Below are 18786 nucleotides of genomic sequence, written 5' to 3'. Positions count from 1 at the left end.
TTCTCTGGCACCCCAGAGTTGGGCTTGGGAAACAAGTCGGCAGCCCATGCTACTTCGTCAGTTTGGCAGGAATCATGGACTTTGAATTCAGGGAAGGGAAACACCGCTGGTTTGTGATGTCATCTCTGTGAGAAGGAAAAGGAATTTCCTTGTTTTGTTTCACTGCAGGCAGCCTGCAAAGCTGGCAGTTAGCTGGGCCACAACCAATGGACTGTACATTCTTCTCTGGGGAGCCTGGATGGACAGTGCCACCAAGCTCACTGACCTGGAACAAAGAAGCAGGTGACTTGGGGGCCTCCGAGGGGATAGGGCCTTGGTGTTAAAACTACGTCTTCATTTTGATCCACATGAGAAGGAGTCAGTAAGCCACCGCTTCACTAACTCGAGGAGGATACAGAATATTGGGGGATCTCACGTGTCCATGGCCAGGAAGGGTCTGCCTTCTGCTCAGCCCCTGGAAACCCCTCTCAGAGTTCATGATCTGCTCACACCCCAAATTATGAGGTCACTGGTACAACACCCAGGAGGTCCTGCCCCCCAACTCACCCCCAAGTCTTTCAGTCCCCCCTTCAGTCCTTACTGCAGCACAGGGAGGCTCAAGTCCCTCTAGTGCTTTCTTTATGAACTCGGGCCTGTGTTACCTTACACACTTGCCAGGGACAGTTAAAAACTTTTCATATATTGTATTCCATCAAGTCTAAAACCATGATTTTACGTGCCTCTAGAGAAGAAAAACAGTGGCATTAGAGAACATGCCACTGATCTTACTTTCAGAGATGTAATAATATGAGAGCACGGACATGTTTGAAACTGAACAGATCACACTGCTCCATCATCAGAGAGGCAGTCCGGGACCACTTATGTGTACCAGGCTCTTTCATGCGTAGGCACTCGGTAAGAAGAATGTGGTGAAGCATTGAAACTTTTTGAGTATTTTACTTAAAATGCATACTGTGTATTTAAAGCTATAATGACAAACTACGGTGGGAATCTTTGTAGGTATCATTTCCACAAATACACCATGAGTATATTTTCCTACACAAAACTATACAACCTACCAGACTTTTCATTCCTGCTATGTAGCATACTCACGATTATCTAGAAGAATGTGGAGGGAAAGTGCTAAGCAACAAAAACAGGTGGCACGAGTGATTGAAATACACAGAAAATATGGCATTTCATCTCAGCCGTAAGGGGTCAATTATTCAACTAGAGGCTATTCGGCTAATCACTGGAAAGCAAAGGTCCTTACCCTCCACACCTATGTTGTCAACTCACACTATAGCGATGATCCATGGATAACATAAATTAACCTAAACAAAATTTGTCATGCATTGTAAAAAGGAAGGTATACCTGACACTTTATCAGGCTCTAAAGGTTCTTAGGTCAATGATGTAACAATTCAAGGAAACGTACATTTAATTGTTTCAAGTTGATTTGTAGTGCTCAAACTATTTACATCCAAATTTACAGAAAGTTAAGATAAAGCTCTCTATCAGTACTTACTTCTAAATAGATGATTTACCTAAAGTCCACTTCTCAATTGCATAATTCCTACAAAGGTATAACTTTGTATCTTCAGTTATGGCTAACAGAGCAACCAAAATCAACTGGCATAAAAGTAAATTTAGTCTACTACAGAAGAGACAGTCCAAAGGTGGCCCAGCTACATGGCTGGTTGGTTCAGTGGCTCAACGTCATCATCTAGGTCCCAGGTTCTCCTGATATTTCTGCTTGGCCATGCTTAAATTATAATCCGTATTTGAAAGACACAACCAGGCATCCCATGCAGAGAAGGCAACGTGCGACAGAAGACTCTACTTCACCCTGCATGATTCATCCCTCGAATCTTTGAAGGAATGTTTTCCAGAGATAACCTGTCAGATCTCTCCTTTGTTCATCTGCACAGAACTGGGTCCTGTGACCACTCTAAACCAATGGCTGGCAATGAGAAAAGGATTACCATTATTAACTGAAACTAGTCAGGATCTATCCCTCATTCCATGAGGAGGAATGGATACCCAAACTCCGCCAGCAAACAGTAAGAAGTGAGTGACGAGGGTCGTTCACCAACGTCTGCCACAAACCCGTATGAAGAGTTCTTCATTCATTCAGGAAGGAGTAGAGCACAATATTTAAAAAAATTATTATATCAAGTAAAAATACGGATAATTACTAAGTTACACAGTATGTGTACTCTGCACACTTACACATTATGTAGGCATCCGAACTAAAAAAATAATAGAACAGATCGAAAAAAAAAATTAGTACAAATGGAAATACTTTAAGTCTTTCTGTTTAACTGTAGAGAATGCAACGAGTGCTATAGGAAACTTACTACTGGAAACTTCTGGCATTAACAAAATTATCTATATGGTTTTCTATTTTATGCATAGATTTCTATCTCTTGCTGACTCAGGTAAAGTTGAACACATTACAAAAACATTAGCTTCTTTATAGACGACTTAGTTCATTGACAGGGAAGAGTGGGAGAAGCAGTGTACTTCATACACGATCAGATACGAGTTCAGTGACAGTATTAGGGTACTAACGTGGTGGAGCAGTTTCAAATGGATAATCTTACCATGTTTTACAAATTATTCTACTAAGGTTACAATGGCTTTTCAAACATGATTCAAATGAACACACAATTCCTGTAATGGAGCATCCTAAAAACAAGTGGACAAACAAACTTAAAAACTCCTCAAAAACCTAAGTCCTACATTCCCAGGAACACTCACGTATGAGCGTCAGTTGTGATGCTACAGTCTTGATCACTACCTGCTGATCTGACAGCTTCTGTTTGCACAAGTATCTTTACTCACAACAGTTATTCAAGTTCCAAGAAGCTTGTTACTACATCACAAACATTTAATATTAATAATTTCCAAAGGAGTATGTTTTCCACCTTCGTTAAATTGAGAGATTTTCCCTTGGTATGAATTCCCTGATATGTAAAACAGTTTGAGTCCACGGTGAAGTTCATACACATCCTACATATTTATAAATGTTTACTTCCGTACAGTCTGGTATCCGACGAGTCCTTGTTACAACTGTGGTCTTGTTACAACTGTGGTCTCTACCCTGTGAACTCTCAGATTTCAAGTCTGACTAACACAAAGGCTCATTCGTGTGCATCACCCGTGTGAACTCTGAGGGACGACGGCAGAAGCTGCCCGCTCACCACGCTGAGAGGGTTCTCGGACTTCAGAGAAGCCTTCCCACATCCAGTACGTTCACACTCCCTCTCCTGTGAATTCTCTGATGGCTATTGAAGGCTGACTTGTGGTAGAATTTTTTCCCACACTCGTTACATTCATAGGGCTTCTCTCCAGAATGAGTCCTGTAGTGCACGGTGAGGTAGGACATCCGAGAGAAGGCTTTTCCACATTCATTACATTCAAAGGGCTTCTCTCCCGAGTGGATGCGATGGTGGATGGTGAGATAGGACATCTGGGAGAAGAACTTCCCACATTCGTAACACTCATAGGCTTTCTCTCCCGTGTGTGTCCTCTGATGTCTATTAAGGGCTGAATTCTGGCAGAAGGTTTTCCCACACTCGTTACATTCATACGGTTTCTCTCCTGAATGGATCCGATGGTGGATGGTGAGGTACGACATCTGAGAGAAGAACTTCCCACATATGTAACACTCGTAGGGCTTCTCTCCTTTATGGATTCTCCGGTGCCTGCAAAGGGCCGAGTTCTGGTAGAAGGTCTTCCCACACTCGTTACATTCGTAGGGCTTCACTCCTGAATGAGTCCTGTGGTGGATGGTGAGGTACGACAGCTGAGAGAAGAGCTTCCCGCACTCGTTACATTCGTAGGGCTTCTCCCCGGTGTGCACTCGTTGATGCCGCATGAGGGCGGAGTTCAGGTAAAAGGTCTTCCCGCACTCATTACACTCGTAGGGCTTCTCTCCTGAGTGAGTCCTGTAGTGCACAGTGAGATAGGACAGCCGAGAGAAGAACTTCCCGCACTCGTTACATTCGTAGGGCTTCTCCCCGGTGTGCGTGCGCTGGTGTGTGGTGAGAGTAGACTTGCGGCAGAAGCACTTCCCGCACTCGTTACACTTATAGAGTTTCACGCCCGTGTGAATCTTCTGGTGGTCGTTCAGTGCTGACTTCTGGGAGAAGGTTTTCCCACAGTCGTGACAGACGTAGGGTCTCTCTCCTGAATGTGTTCTCTGGTGCTGTGTGAGGTGGGTCTTCTGGCAGAAGGATTTCCCACAGTAACTACATTCGTAGGGCTTCTCTCCTGAGTGAGTTCTCTGATGCTGAATGAGGTGCAACTTCTGGTAGAAGGTTTTCCCACATTCGTTACATTCGTAGGGCTTCTCCCCTGTGTGTGTGCGCTGATGGACGGTGAGGGTTCCCTTCTGGCAGAAGGATTTCCCACACTGATTACATTCATAAGGTTTCTCTCCTGTGTGAGTCCTCTGGTGTATGATAAACTTTGACTTTTTACAGAAGGATTTCCCACATGCACTGCATTCGTAGGGCTTCATTTCCATGTGAGACCTCTGGTGTACACTGAGGTTGGACATTTGAAGAAAGGCTATTTCGGATTCATTCCACTTATAGGGCTTCTCCTCCATATGGTTAGCAAAACCTGGATCCTTCTGAAAGGCTTTCTGGCATTCAATATATTCGAAGGGTTTCCCCAAAATATGAATGTTCTGATAAATACTTTCTTCGTTTAGACTATAAGCTCCCCCACTTTGATTAAATTCGTAAGATTGGTCTCCTGGATGAGTTTTCTCAAGCTTCACACGGGGAAACGGTTTCCCACACGCACCACATTCGTCAGGCTTCCTTCTTGCATAGCTGCCATCACTACTGATATATTCTGAAATGGACTTCAAACTCTTTTCACATGAGCCACACTTATAGGACATTTTCCTTGAAGGAATGGGGTTCGTTTCCACATTTAAAGTCTTACCGAGAACATTACCTCTCTCTTCAGTCGGGGTTTTGTTGATGGACACAGCTTGCCTTGAATGTTTGCCTTCATTCTCCTGGACCCTTTCAACCAGGTCATCGGCTTTCCAGACTTCTTCTAAAAAGAGGCAAAATTAACATTTCGTGTATCTCCTACATTAAGACATGGAATGTGACTTACATGCAAGCATTTCATCGTGGTGTAGATGCCAGCTCCATGGGCAGATGTAAATATTTCCAAGTGTACTTCTTTTCCCTACCCTCATGGTTTGGGGTAAACACATGCATGCATGCGCACATACACACATACCTCTGAGGTCAGAAAAAGGGAAAAGCTCAAGCACCTTTGATCTTTGCTGCTTTATAAGGTTTTGTTCAAAACTGGGTAGAGAAGGTGAAATGTAAACACAGAGCAGGGATGGGAAGACAAGGGATGGTGGATGAGCAGCTGACAGGCAGATATGAGAGGACTCACAGCACAGCAAACGGGGATGAATGAGGAGTGCTCCCAGGCAAGCTGGGGTACACAGATGCCTCAGGAAGCAGTTGGGGAGGGGAGGAGCCCAGCACTTTGTGCCACACCGTTTCCCATCAAGTTGGGGGAGATGATCACAGGCTCAGGCACCATCGCTTTTTACTGAGATTTCTGTGACAGCATTTTGACCAGCCTAGATCCTTCCACACTACTTTCTTTCGTTTCAGCTTCCGCACAGTGGGGCCAAATCAGCGTGCGCCCAAACCTCCTTGTGTTTAGAGTAACATCCCTCTGGTTCTGTTTCACTTGAAAGGCGAGTCCCAGGAACTCGGAGCATGCCAGCCCTTCAGAAGTTTAAGATTTTGTAAACACTCTATTGATACTATGATTTACACTGAACTGATTCTGACCATGAAACTCTATTTGTTCTTATTTGGACGGTGCAGCATGCACTGTGGCTGGGTGACCAGCAAGTACTTAAGTCACCTATGATTCAGGATCATCCAGGGGTGAGACGGAGACAACGGTACCTACTTTATCAGGCTGCCGTGAGATTACATACATAAACTCATAAAGTGCTCAGAACAGCATCTGGCACAAAACACATGCTCTGTGAGTTTCGCAACTATTTTTCCCATTTTCAGACTCCTGGCGATTCCCTTAAACTAGTCTTGCCTCTGACATACCACACTGTCCCTTAATTCTGAATGTGAATAGGCTTCGCCACTCGTGACTTTCATTTGGTTTCATTTACAAACCTTAAAAATCAGATTCCCCAAACTGTTCCTAAAACAGTGACCTTTATTTTTACTTATCTTAACAAGTTTTTGGATGAACTTGACGGCCGTGCTTGCTGTCATCTACATCAGATGAAACCGTACCAGCCTTGTCCTCCAAAACCTACAATTCCCTGAGTGCACTGCCAAAACATCAACAGGTAAAACGAGGGAAAAAGTCTGACAGAGAATACTTTTTGCCCGGATTCACAGTGTGATTCCACCCTAGGTTTATACCAGCCTACGAAGAAGAATTTCTGCCCCAGGGAAACCAAGCTATTTGCTAGACAGAGGTGGCAGAGGACCCATCCCAGGGCAGTTAGGTGTGGGGGAGGGGGCCTGACCCTCCGTCCCAGGCACCATGTGCTTCTGAGACAGCTATGGTGTGCCAACAGTGCCCAGCTCCTTTCAACCACAAGTCTCAGCTTCTATTTCTTTATTCAGTCTGCTTGGCTTCCAGCCTTGATCTACTCAAGACCTGTCTTTCAGAGAGTTCCATGCTTTAAAAAAACAAACAACGGAGCGCCTGGGTGGCTCAGTTGGTTAAGCATCTGACTTAAGCTCAGGTCATGATCTCGTGGTTGGTGGGTTCGAGCCCCACGTCGGGCTCTGTGCTGACAGCTCAGAGCCTGGAGCCTGCTTCCGATTCTGTGTCTCCCTCTCTCTGACCCTCTGTCGCTCAAGCTGTCTCTGTCTCTCAAAAATGAATAAACATTAAAAAAAATTTTTTTTAGGGGCGCCTGGGTGGCGCAGTCGGTTAAGCGTCCGACTTCAGCCAGGTCACGATCTCGTGGTCTGTGAGTTCGGGCCCCGCGTCGGGCTCTGGGCTGATGGCTCAGAGCCTGGAGCCTGTTTCTGATTCTGTGTCTCCCTCTCTCTCTGCCCCTCCCCCGTTCATGCTCTGTCTCTCTCTGTCCCAAAAATAAATAAACATTGAAAAAAAAAATTTAAAAAAAAAAATTTTTTTTAATAAAACAAACAAAATCTTCTCAAGTCCCTTCTCACCTCAATTAGATCCATTTCCCCTTAAAGTTGAAAATAACTACTCCCCATACAAGGCCTTAAGCACGGTGGTTCAGCCTGGAACATCAACATTCCACATGAAATGCTGAGGGTCTCTTTGTTTCTTTTAAGTAGGCTCTGTGCCCAGTGTGGGGCTTGAACTCATGAACCTGAGATTAAAAGTCGTGTGCTCTACTGACTGAGTCAGCCAAGCGCCCCTGAAATCCTGAGTTGTAAATTATACCACACAACTCTCTTTTCTTAACCAAATCCTGTCTCTTAGAAAGTATGACTACTCACTATTTCCTTTGAACCCCTGAACTGAAATCAGAGCTGTTGCTTTTGATCTGAAACCTCTGGGTATCTTTCAAGCACCTGCAGAATAAATGGGGATGTGACCCAGGTATGAATATTTAGCACCGCTTATCAATTACTTCTCAATAGATGGACAAGAAAGTTCTTTCACCTACTGGACTCCACACACACTCAATGTGGACTACATGTTACATACTTTGGCGAGGAGAACATACCCTTTTCTTTATAGGATTATAATTTGGGAAAGAAAGAAGTCAAGCAAAATATATATAATATCAAGTAAGATTACTTGATCAGACCTAACTTTTTTCAAGGTATGGCCCTGAGGCAGAGTCACCTTGAGACAAGGAAGAGACCGAAATAATAATAAGAGCTGGAAGGAAAAGCTTCAAGGAGGGGCAGAAAACCTGGGCCCTGTGCTCAGTTATCTGGAAGAATGTGCTGTTATCTGGCAAACAGAGCACTCCCCTCCAAATTAAAGCAAAAGGGACAATAACCACATGAACAGAAGACATTTAGGAGGACCCAGTGGATTTAGCAAGAGTTCTGGGAAACAACAGAAAATTAATTTCCCAGGCACCACAGGGAAGACGAGGAATTTACACTTCCTTTCAGTAGCAGCAGGGAAACCCCTGAAGGCTCATCCTGAAAGACCAGTGATAAGATCAACTGGAAATTTCCAGGAATGCATCTTGCAAGTGCACGTAGCACGAGGGACCACTGGGCTGCTACCACAGGAGATTGGACAGGAGGACAGGAATGGTAAAGCATAAAACAAACAGGCAAACAACAACCCTAAAGGCAGGAGAAGCCCTTTGAAGAACTCAGGAAGCAGAACCCAGCAAAGGGGGAAGCAGAGCCTTCAGAAACATTTCTGGAGCATGGAGGGAAAGGAATCATAACTCATTCCCGTGCACCACACTCACTGAGCACCCACTAGGACAGGACAGCACGGTGAGTAAGGGACAAGATGGACACGCATGTCTGGGGCAGACAGGAGGCCCAGACACTGCTGTCACCCAGCTCAAGAAGGGTTGGATCTCGGGACAGATGAGCAGCACACAGGCGCACCAATGGCAGAGGTGCACCAAACTCACTGGCTCAGGCACAGGATGGGGGTTTGGAATCTGACCTCAGTAAAGGGAGACACGAAACGGGACAGAGACCTGTCTGAGGCATCTCACAGAAAAGAGGAAGAAGTAAGGAAGGTGGCAAGAAACCTACGAGTCCTGTCAGTTACTTTTTCATGACAGACACGAATGCCTAAAACCTGAAAGAAGCCATGATAACGGGCCACTGCAAATGCCATGGAGCAAGCAAGACCCGAGGCTCAGCAGGGAGAAGGGAGCCGCGGGGTCTGGGCTCCGGGGAGAGGCAAAGCACGGAAAAGCTCTGCAAACACCAGTTCTCATGGGGAAGGAGGAAGCCTCCGGGAGTGAGGCTTGGGTAGCTAGAGCACACACACAACTGTCTGTAGTCCCTTCTACAGGCTCAGGACCATGAGAGATTCCTGGGGAAAAACACTTCCGAGTTACCAGTCTCCGCACTGCCTGCACTAACACACCTGGGTAACTGTGTGGTAGGAATTCTCCTTCTACTATCCATGGCTCTTCTCCTTGTTCCAACTTGATGATAACTTCCGGTTTGATAATGTGACAGCCTGTTAATAGAAATGAGAGAGAACTTGAGCCTCACTGCTGGGCTGCCGGGTCTCTCATCGTCTGAGAACGGTGCTGCCTTATGAGCTGCACCACAATCAGAGCCTTGCACTGGGGAGGTGAAGACCAAAGGCCCTGCCTGGTGCCCAAAACAGACCACTCACATTTGTCCCATCAAATTCAAAGTTACAGTCGGTACATCTGAGGGAAATCCCATGTATCTTAGCAATCGAGAGAGCGGGCTCTCCTCACCCACAGAGACGAGGTGGCTGTAGTTCTCCAGCATCACGTCCCGGTAGGTGGTCTTCTGCTCAGGATCCAGATACTGCCACTCCTCCTGGGTGAAGTCCACGGCCACATCCCTGAATGACACTGGCCCCTGTAATGGTACCATGATCGGAACCAGATGAGGTAGAGAAGGCATACGGGGATAAGAGCTTACCAAACTCACTGGTCAAGTGAACTACAAACACTGTTATCTCCTTTATCATGGAAAGAAAATAAATCAGAAATACACTAGGATGAACTCATTCAGTAGTCACCAAAAACAGAAAATACCATCTTGCACTGTGAGCGAGCCATGGACAGTCCTGGCTGCTGGGGACACGAAGACCAGCAGACACAGCCCCTGTGCCAAGGGGCACAGGCCTGAGAGGCACTCAGAGAAATGCAGGGTGCGCTTTGCTCCTCCTTTTTGCTTCCAGAACATTACTGATGTTGGCTCTCCTTTGACCTCCCCTGCTGACTCCCTTCTGTCTCCTTTGCTGGCTCCCCTGTTCTCCAAGACATCCTGAAGTTAGAGGGCCTGGGGCTCCATCTTTGGTCTTTTACACTTTGCTATCTGCAACCTGCTGTGAGTATGTCAGCGTTTCGCAAACCTTTACCACCAGGCCAGACCTCTCTCCTAAACTCTAGACACGTGTCCCAGATCCAAGCTCAACAGTGGCTGAAATTCAACCACTGTTCTCAGTCAACCTGATCCTCCTGTGCATGGAAGGAGCTGATCTGTGATATTTGCCACAACTGGCAAAGGAAGAAGCCAGGCAACACACATCCTTGTTGTGTGTGTGTGTTTTTTTTTAATGTTTTTTATTTATTTTGAGAGACAGAGAAAGTAAGTGAGCAGGGGAAGGGGAGAGGGAGAGGGAGAGGGAGAGAGAATCCCAAGCAGGCTCCATGCTGTCAGCGCAGAGCCCGATGTGGGGCTCAATCTCACAAACTGTGAGATCTTGACCTGAGCCGAAATCAAGAGTCAGACGCTCAACCAACTGAGCCTCGCAGGCACCCTGTGAGTTGTGTATTTTATCGCAAGGTATGTCTAGCAGGCCTGACCATGGCTGCCACGTAAACTGTCAGTGATAGCCTGTTCAATTGTCCCTAATTCCTAGCTGGGAAGCCCAGAAGGAATCCCCTTTCTGCCCATTTACACATTCCAGGGGAGCCGGAGCTTGGTCCCAAGGAGGGGCAAACAGACCCAGAGACTGCCCAAGCCAAACCTTTAAATATGGATCTTCTGAATAAACTGTTCCCACTCAAATACACCAGTTATTACAACCATCCCTCAGTATCACTAATTGAGATAAAGGTAACAATGGTACCTGTCAAGTATCATAATGCCAGTATCAAAAGGGCTAATCCATGGAAAGCCCTGAACTAAGTTCTCTGGACATAATGACACCTCAGGTTACTGTTGATTATCCATTACGGATCTTATCGCTCTTTCCAAATAAGGACAAAAATTAACCAGAAAACACAGAAATAAATTTAAACAACTAAAGCCAATGAGGCTGTCAGATTTATGCAGTTGCCAAGGAGGGATTATAAAACAGTGCCAGTACATTAAAAGCAAAAAGGCTCCAGTGATCTGACAAGGCATGTAAGGAGTGGTGTGGAAGGAGAAGGCTGTGTCCTGCTCAGGGGCCATTTGAGAGAATGACAAACTCCTGACATTGACTGAAAATCTAAAATATTTAACACGTAACGATCAAAGAGTGCAGGACGCATCCTGTTGGCAAGATTCCCTGAGACACCTGGTCACCTGAACCTGTTATTCTCCCAGGCTCCAGGTACAGGGACACCAGGGACCAGGTAAAGGTGTCCAGGTCCGAGCACCAACTGCTGACAGGGCACTGGGTGCTGTAAGAGGTGGTTCCCACCCAGGCCAGACTAATCTGTGTGCAGAACTGCCCAGGCCCGGTCTGTGAGGAGACAGTCCTGGAGATACAGTAAGGAGGTATTCCAGAAGCTCTGCCCGGCCTTCATTCAGACACCTCCAGCCACAACTGCAGCCGCCCTCACGAAGATCATCCAGAAGTTCACGTGTCAAAAGTTATTACCAAAAGCAAAAGAGCAAGGGATTGAAACAGGACGTAGTTTCATTTCAATGAATAAACAGAACAATGTACATCTTATTCTAACTTCTGGCTTTGCGTGTGTAATTTCACAAAATGTGCAATTTGCGCGGACTTTTTTAATGCTTGCATTTTGGTCTTATTGGGGGGGAAGCACACTAGGAAAAAAATTACAATTTTTGTTGTTTGTAATGCACGTAAAATAACTGCAGTGATGCTCCTTAAAAAGAGCATTATCGTGAATGTTCCAAACTGAATTTTTTCTTTGTGACGGGTTTGAGTAGTTTGCCCAAGTTCACGTTCATGTGCAAAGGGAGAAAACTACACTGTTCTTTCCCCAGCTTCAAGCAAGCAGCTTTACAAAAGCACTTTAAACTCAAGGAAAATGGGTTTCAGAAAACCTGGTTAACAAATTAAGAAACCAGTCAGAAACTGCATTTAGGGATTTTAGGTCAGTTTCAAAAAGGAACAACCTTTGCTGTCTTAACACTCAGTACAGCTCATATTCCAGAGATGGCTTTGTAATCAAGAATGCAGGGCTGGCTACAGTTTCACACAAGCCAGACCGTCAGACATGAGGGTAACAACACCCCGTGAACATCTCAAGCTGCCATGTTGTCAGAAGGTTTCTGATGCAGACAGCGCTGCTCTCTCCCCTGGTGTGGGGGAGGGAGAACAGGTTTTCTTTACCTTTCTGAGACTCCTTTCAGCAGTGGCTAGAAGGGCACAGCACTGGCATTCCATCAGTAAAGACTGACAGAGAAAGAGACCCCCTCAGAGGATTGCAGACAAAGACCCAAGTGCAAAATGACTTTACAAGGGGCCCTTGTGTGTCACAGCCACCTCCGCATGTCACAGAGCTCACATGCCTTGCTGGGGCCCAAACAACAGAGAACAGCGAGAGCCTACTGGGGCGGGAAGACTGCAGTCCAAGGGTCCCCACTGAGCCAGACTCCTCTTGAACATCCAGGAAAAAGAAAGACATTCTCAGACATGTGAGGCCTGCAGAGTCAGGAAGTCAGTACACCAGTCCGCGGCCCGTCCAAGGACAGCAACTGCGGCGGTCATCCAGAGCCAGGAGAGGAAAACCAAGAACGCACAGAAATAAGAGGGAAACACCATGAAGTCCTCCCCACTCACCACCGTGGACCGTCTACTAACGAAGTGGCAGCTCCAGTGCTGACTGCTGAGGGCACTCTGGAACTAGGAGTCCTACCCACACAAATTTTGAGAAATTTAAAAAATGTACAGTATTCAACTCGTCAAAATGAAAACATTAGAGGACTATATAGTAAGGCTGGAAAATAAAGTAAAAAGACAAATAAACTCGGAAGAAAATGTTTACTAACATGATCCAAACAGACAAAATGTGAAACAAGACTCCTTTGTAAGTCAAGAAGAAAAGCACAACAAACAAGATAGTATAGGGACAGAGAGACTAGCAGTGGATGCGAACAGGCATTTCACATAAAACCAGAAATAGGCCAGTCTGAAAAAGCTACAGGCTGTATGACTCCCAACAGTAGCTGACCACTGAATGATGCGGGGGTGAGGGACACTGACCACCCCCCCCCCCCCACAGTTGAAAGTCCACATATAACTTTGGACTTCTGCCAAACTAACTACTAATGGCATGCTGCTGACCAGAAGCCTTACTGAAAACCTCAACAGTCGATTAACACGTGTTTTTTACATTATGTGAATGCCAGACTGCATTTTTACAACGAAAAAATACAGAAAATATCAAGAAAATCATGAGGAAGATACCTTTATGGTCCCATGCTGTATCTATTGAAAAATATCCATGGATAAGCAAACCCAAACAGTTCAGACCCGTGTTGTGCAAAGGTCACCTGTATGTGAAATCCTGAGAAGGGCAAAACCATACACACAGCGTAGAAGCTCGTAATTGCCAGAGACTGGGGGAGGAAAGAATGAACATGTGGTGCCCAGGGAACTTTCAGGGCAGTAAACCTGTTCTGTATGATATTGTCACAGTGGACATACGCCATCTTACAGACGTCAAAACCTGAACCATACAAGGAGCAAACTAACATCAACTCTGGACTTCAGATAATAATGTATCAACACTGGCCCATCCACTGAAACAGTGTACCACACTAATGTAAGATGTTAATAAGGGAATCTGAGACATGGAGGAGTGATGGGATCTCTGTACTGTCTGCTTAATTTTCAGATGAACCTAAACTGCTCTAAAAATGACCTACTGTGGGCCACCTGGTGGCTCACTTGGTTGAGCGTCCGACTCTTGATTTCAGCTCAGGTCATCCCAGGGTCATAGGATTAAGCCCCATGTCGGGGCTCAACGTGGAGCCTGCTAGACCTTCTCTCTCTCTCTTTCTCTCTCTCTCTCTCTCTTTACCCCTCTCCCCTGCTAGAGCTCCCTCGCTCTCTCTCTCTCTCTCTCTCTCTCTCTAAAACAAACAAAAAAAGAATATAACAAGAATATGAACAAGCAAATGTGGTAACAGAGAATGAAGAAAGAGATTAGAAAGAATCCCATTTTTCTGGATTCAGTGACAGGCTGCTCAGTAGAACAAAGAGCCGACAGGGACGAGAGCAGAAGGCATAGGTGGGGGCTACAAATAATTACTATTAACCTGAGGTGTCCTTTGGACAACCTCCATGGAAACGCTGGTAGGTGGCTGGGCAGAGGCATCTGATCCATGTGGAAGAATGGACAGAGTGGGCAGTTCAGAGCACAGGAGGGTAAGTCAGACAGGTATAAAGGTCGTGAGCCAGGGATGGAAAAAACAGCACATGAACAGGGCAGATCAGTCAGGAAGAGAGTAGAAGAGGTTTGTCATAGAACCAACAGAGCAGACCTTGAAGATGGAAAGCCAGCAGAGCAGTCCAAGGCAAGGACTGGCAAATCGCTGGCTTTGTACATTAGCTCATGGGTAACCTTTACTGGGGCAGGTTCTGGGGACAGGCAGGGACAGAACCAAGACTGCAGGAGAAAACATGAATAGAAACTAAGCAATCTTTGACAGAGACATGACGGCACAGTCTGAGATGCACACCAGATAGGCTAGCATAGAAAAAGATTTAGCAAGACTTACTGGAGGGTGAGAAGGCCATTCCTCCAGAGTATCCTCATTTTACCCCTGGATCAAGCAGTAAAAACAATGTATCTATGGAATGATGTTGTAGTTTCCAGAAAAATTATATGCACTAGGTGATCCCTGGACCAGTATGTCTCAGCTTACAGGAGGCACAAGTAAGGCACCAACAGCCGTGGTTTAGGGGCTGCCATTTAGGGAGCCTGGTCACAATTAAAGTGAGATGGTCAAAGAAACTGCAAAACCCTTGAGAAAACAAACCTGTTTCTCAACAGGTCAGTGTCAGTCCAGTAACAAATGGCATTGGTCATTTTTTTCAATGAATGTCAAGCAGATCAAGGAGGCCCTGCACTTTGGCTTTCAAGGCTCTGAAGGATCGTGCTATCCACACATGTGAACACGACAGAAATGCTTGCTGCCACGCTGGTACTCCGTGTCTGACCAATCATATCTCTTTTCTATCTCTACCTTCCCCTTTAAAGTCTAAACTATTCATCTCCTAGGGGATATTACAAAAGGAAGTGGGGAATAAATACATTAAACAGAAACACTTACCACAGATCTACTCATCTTCTGCTCCTCTTGTAAAAACATGGGCAACAATGAAAGTAGGGGCAGACCTGGGAAAAGAAAAGAGAAGCGATGAAGGTGTATGTGATCTCCACTGCCAAGAAAGTGCTCTCCTGGAAAGTTCCATGGAAGAAACCTGTGGGGGAACTGTCCCTTTAAATCTTCAGAAGTTAACTGGAAGAATAAGGAGGGAGCACCCACCTGTCTGCAACTGGCACCTGACTATATGGTCACTGAGTGGATGTGTTTCTCAGAATGAACACTGTATCCTATTGAGATAAACCTCCATCATTCAAAAGAAGATACAAAAAGAAATTCTGTTATAGTCATCTATTTTCTAGCCATGCTTTTAACTACTTAAGATCAGAACAGGATGCAGGATGGTCTGAGTAAAAAGATGTGCACCCGCATGGCTGTCTTTAAATCATTTGTAGACACTTGAACGTGCTACTCAAAAGGATCTTTTGTTAAGAAACTTACTTTGACTTAAAACGTAACAGAGTGGACAGCACATTGGCCGAGGAGTTGAGTCGCATCCACAATCCCACCCATAGACTCGGTCACCCTGCAAGAGCCACCTCCCTTCTCAGGCCCAACCTCCTCCTCTGTCACCCCAGCGGCCGCGGCCGCAGCAGCAGCAAACCCTCGCAGGCTTGTCCTGCACTACACTGGCGGATGCCACAGGGCAGAGCCCGGCGCGGTCGGCACACAGAGCACACAGCACAGGTGCTCAGGGGCGCTTAGAGACCCGCTTGGAAGCCGGAGAGGGCGGCACGCGGAGCAAGGGGTATCGGGACTGGAGAACGGAGCGGACACACAACGTCCGCAGCCCACGCGGGGACCCCCTGCGCTCCCAGGAAACCCGGGCCCCACGAGTCCCGGGGAGAGCCCATCCCTCCCTGGCCGCCGCTCGCGCCCTCGGTTTGCGGCGCGGCCCACAAGATGCACAACCGCCTGGAGACCCGAAAGCCCACGACCTACCTCGTCGGGACCTGCCGAGCTGCCCCGAGGCTCCCGAGGGCTCCGGAGCTGGCGCGGCGCCTCCCGGGGCCGCCGTTCCGGAGGAGCCGGATCTGAGCCTCCGGGACAAGTTCACTTCGGGCCGAAGACCCTCTCGGGGCCCGAATCGGCCGCCTGGGGCCTCGCCGTACCGCGAGCCTCGGCCGGGCCGCCGCGGGTGCAAACGGGCCGGGCCCGATCCCAACGCTCTGCGCCGCCGCCGCCGCCCGCCCGGCCACTCCGGCCCAGCCCGCGGGCTCCGGGGCTCGCGCTTGGGGGTCTCCGCTCGAGACTCCGCCCGGCCCGCACAGCTCGGCGCCCGCTGGGTGCCGGCCCGGACGGACGGCGTGCAGCCCCGCAGGCCCAGGGTTCCTTGCCCGCCTGAGGCCGAAGCCTGGGAAGCACGGCCAGCGGTGACCTGGGCACGGACAGGAAGCGAGAGCGGCGCGGCGGCACTGCGCGTGCGCGAACACGCACACTGGACGAGCTGCACATGCGCAGGACGACGCCGGCGGTGCGCCTGACAGAGCCCACCTCGAGAGCGGGACCAATACCCGGACTCTGTTTCCCGTAAGTCTAAGCGCCCACACGTTAGGGGACGTCTCAGAAATCCCCACCTCATCTAGCATGCAAGTCGCTGTAAAGGATATGTGGCTGCATGTTACCGGAAAAGCTGAGAGGATGGGAGTAGCTGAAGAGACAGGGGCCCTTGAGTTGCCTGCTGGACCCTCCCTGTGTCACTCCTACCTTTTTCTTTTATAGTTTTCTCAGTGTTTTGTCTTTACAAAGCGACCACCCCTTGTTTGTCACTGAGTCAGTCCTTTCAGACCCCGGAGACAGTTCCTTTTGCCACAGCCACCGTAGCCTAGCTGTTCTGACTCTTCTTTGTTCTTCTTTTTCTACCTGTTCCTGACTTTCCCACCATTGAGAGCCACACATCCTTGTGACATCAGCTCACATTTCCGAAGCAGCTCCCAGATTCTTAGTCCTTCTCAGCCTTCGGTTGCCTCCAGGATCTCCCACTTTCTCAGCTGGTCCACCTCTTTGTCCTACAAATTTCTTAAGCCTCACCCCCTTCTCAGCGGCGTTGCCCCTCCCACCCCCCACCCCTCTTCAACTGGATCAGTCCTGATCCCAGGTTCTTGAGGTGTCTTGGCTGAAAGCATGGTGCTCTGCACCATGCTCTCTGTTTCCCAAACACTCCCGAATCTCACCCTGTCATCAGTTACCTGACCATCTGTTTTCTTGCCTGTTTGTTATTGCTTTATTGTTTGAATCCATTGTCCTGTTTCTTGTGTCTCTTCATTCAGCTGTTTCATTTTAGCGATTTCCTAATCTGCCCTCACCTACCATCCTGCAGAGACCTAGAGCTTCTTAAATATATGTTTTAATTCCTAGGTGTGTCATAAGTTGTATCTGTTTCCAAGCTGTTCCTGTCAGACTGTTTCTCCTCTTTGTTTCCATGTCTGGTGAATCTAGTCTTTTTGCTGCCCTCAGTCCATCAACTGCATCCGATGTCTGAATGCTGTCCCTCTCCTAGAGCTTCTGTAATTTGATGCTGTTGTCCTTGTGGCTCTTCTTGCCTTGGTGGTTTCACTTTCTGAAATTGCTCCATGCTTATTAGCTGATCTCATTTACCAGCACTGCACCCCCACCCCACACATTTTTTCTTTGGCCTCTCTTTATTCAGTTGCTCACTGTCATTAGCTGCTTCTATATAGACGACTACATTCATCTCCTAATTTCTCATGTCTCCTAAGATATCCCAAATCCCTGTGAGTACCCCATTATTTCAATCCTTATTTCTTCAGTGTCTCAAATATCTCCCATGATATATCTGTCCTAAAATGTTTACCTTCCCTGACCACCTGAGTTCTGCCAGACCCCTGACCATGGCCAGCGTGTTGTATAAAGAACTTATCTGGTGAACACAAGGGAAGGGAAGCAAAAATAATATAAAAACAGGGAGGGGGAAAAACATAAGAGACTCTTACATATGGAGAACAAACAGAGGGTTACTGGAGGGCTTGTGGGAGGGGGGATGGGCTAAATGGGGAAGGGGCATTAAGGAATCTGCTCCTGAAATCATTGTTGCACTATATGCTAATAACGTGGATGTAAATTTAAAAATTAAAAATAAAAAAAAAGAATTTATCTTGTCCCTGTCCCTGGTTCCTGGGAGAGAGCCTCTAAATCTTTGGAATTTCCTGAATGCTAGCAGTGTCTGTTACTCATCATGAGCCTCTTGGACCAAAACTGAGTTTATGCTCACAAGGTGACTCAGGATAGGAGCCAGCCATGCCAGGAAGACCAACAGGGTTGGGGCTTTGAACCACATGATATCAGCTCAGTCTCTGGAGGAAGGCAGGGGGCTGGAGATTGAGTTCAATGTATGGCCAGTGATAGAATTAATCATACTTTGCATAATGAAACCCCAATACAAACTCTGGTCACCAAGGCTCAGGTGAACTTCCTGACTGGTGATATACATCTATGTGCCAGGAGGGTGGTGTGCCCTGGGGACACTGAAGCTTGGTATTTTGGACAGTCCCAGTATTCTCTGGTGCTACCACATCTCTAGATGGTTTCCTCCAATATTCAGGATTCATGTTATTAG

At 47.1% G+C, this 18786-nt stretch overlaps 2 protein-coding genes and 1 non-coding gene across 4 annotated transcripts in view; 2 read left to right on the top strand and 1 right to left on the bottom strand.

Moving 5' to 3' along the window:
- Positions 1–920: 920 nt before the first annotated feature.
- ZNF12 (zinc finger protein 12) lies at positions 921–18311 on the bottom strand. 2 transcript variants are annotated; one of them, XM_043559612.1, is made up of 5 exons: positions 16152–18311; positions 15156–15220; positions 9419–9545; positions 9073–9168; positions 921–5058 (listed from the first exon to the last, which is right to left on the bottom strand). In XM_043559612.1, the coding sequence occupies exons 1-5, from the start codon at positions 16789–16791 to the stop codon at positions 3209–3211; spliced, it is 2778 nt and encodes a 925-aa protein (XP_043415547.1). In that variant the 5' UTR covers positions 16792–18311; the 3' UTR covers positions 921–3208. The 2 variants fall into 2 exon arrangements, with proteins under 2 accessions (XP_043415547.1, XP_043415548.1); XM_043559613.1 differs by lacking the exons at positions 9073–9168; positions 9419–9545; positions 16152–18311.
- TRNAL-UAA lies at positions 6716–6800 on the top strand. The gene has a single exon. It is a non-coding gene; the product is annotated as a tRNA-Leu (tRNA).
- The window catches only part of RBAK (RB associated KRAB zinc finger), a 40914-nt gene continuing 38782 nt past the window's right edge, over positions 16655–18786 (top strand). The window contains exon 1 of the mRNA XM_043559614.1: positions 16655–16739. The gene's annotated coding sequence lies outside the window, so the exon portion shown is untranslated. The remainder of the gene's footprint in view (positions 16740–18786) is intronic.

Source organism: Prionailurus bengalensis, chromosome E3 (assembly GCF_016509475.1).
Source record: "Prionailurus bengalensis isolate Pbe53 chromosome E3, Fcat_Pben_1.1_paternal_pri, whole genome shotgun sequence".
NCBI classification, from domain to species: domain Eukaryota; kingdom Metazoa; phylum Chordata; class Mammalia; order Carnivora; family Felidae; genus Prionailurus; species Prionailurus bengalensis.
The sequence above is the reverse complement of the archived record's forward strand: the minus strand, read 5'-3'. Positions and strand labels throughout refer to the sequence as shown.

Coding starts and splice junctions, on each gene's coding strand:
- ZNF12 (XM_043559612.1), bottom strand. CDS start 16,791: ATGAGGTGGGGATTTCTGAGACGTCCCCTAACGTGTGGGCGCTTAGAC. Junction 15,221..16,151: donor GCTCGGCAGGTCCCGACGAG/GTAGGTCGTGGG, acceptor TTCTTTTCCCAG/GTCTGCCCCTACTTTCATTG. Junction 9,546..15,155: donor AGAAGATGAGTAGATCTGTG/GTAAGTGTTTCT, acceptor GTACCATTACAG/GGGCCAGTGTCATTCAGGGA.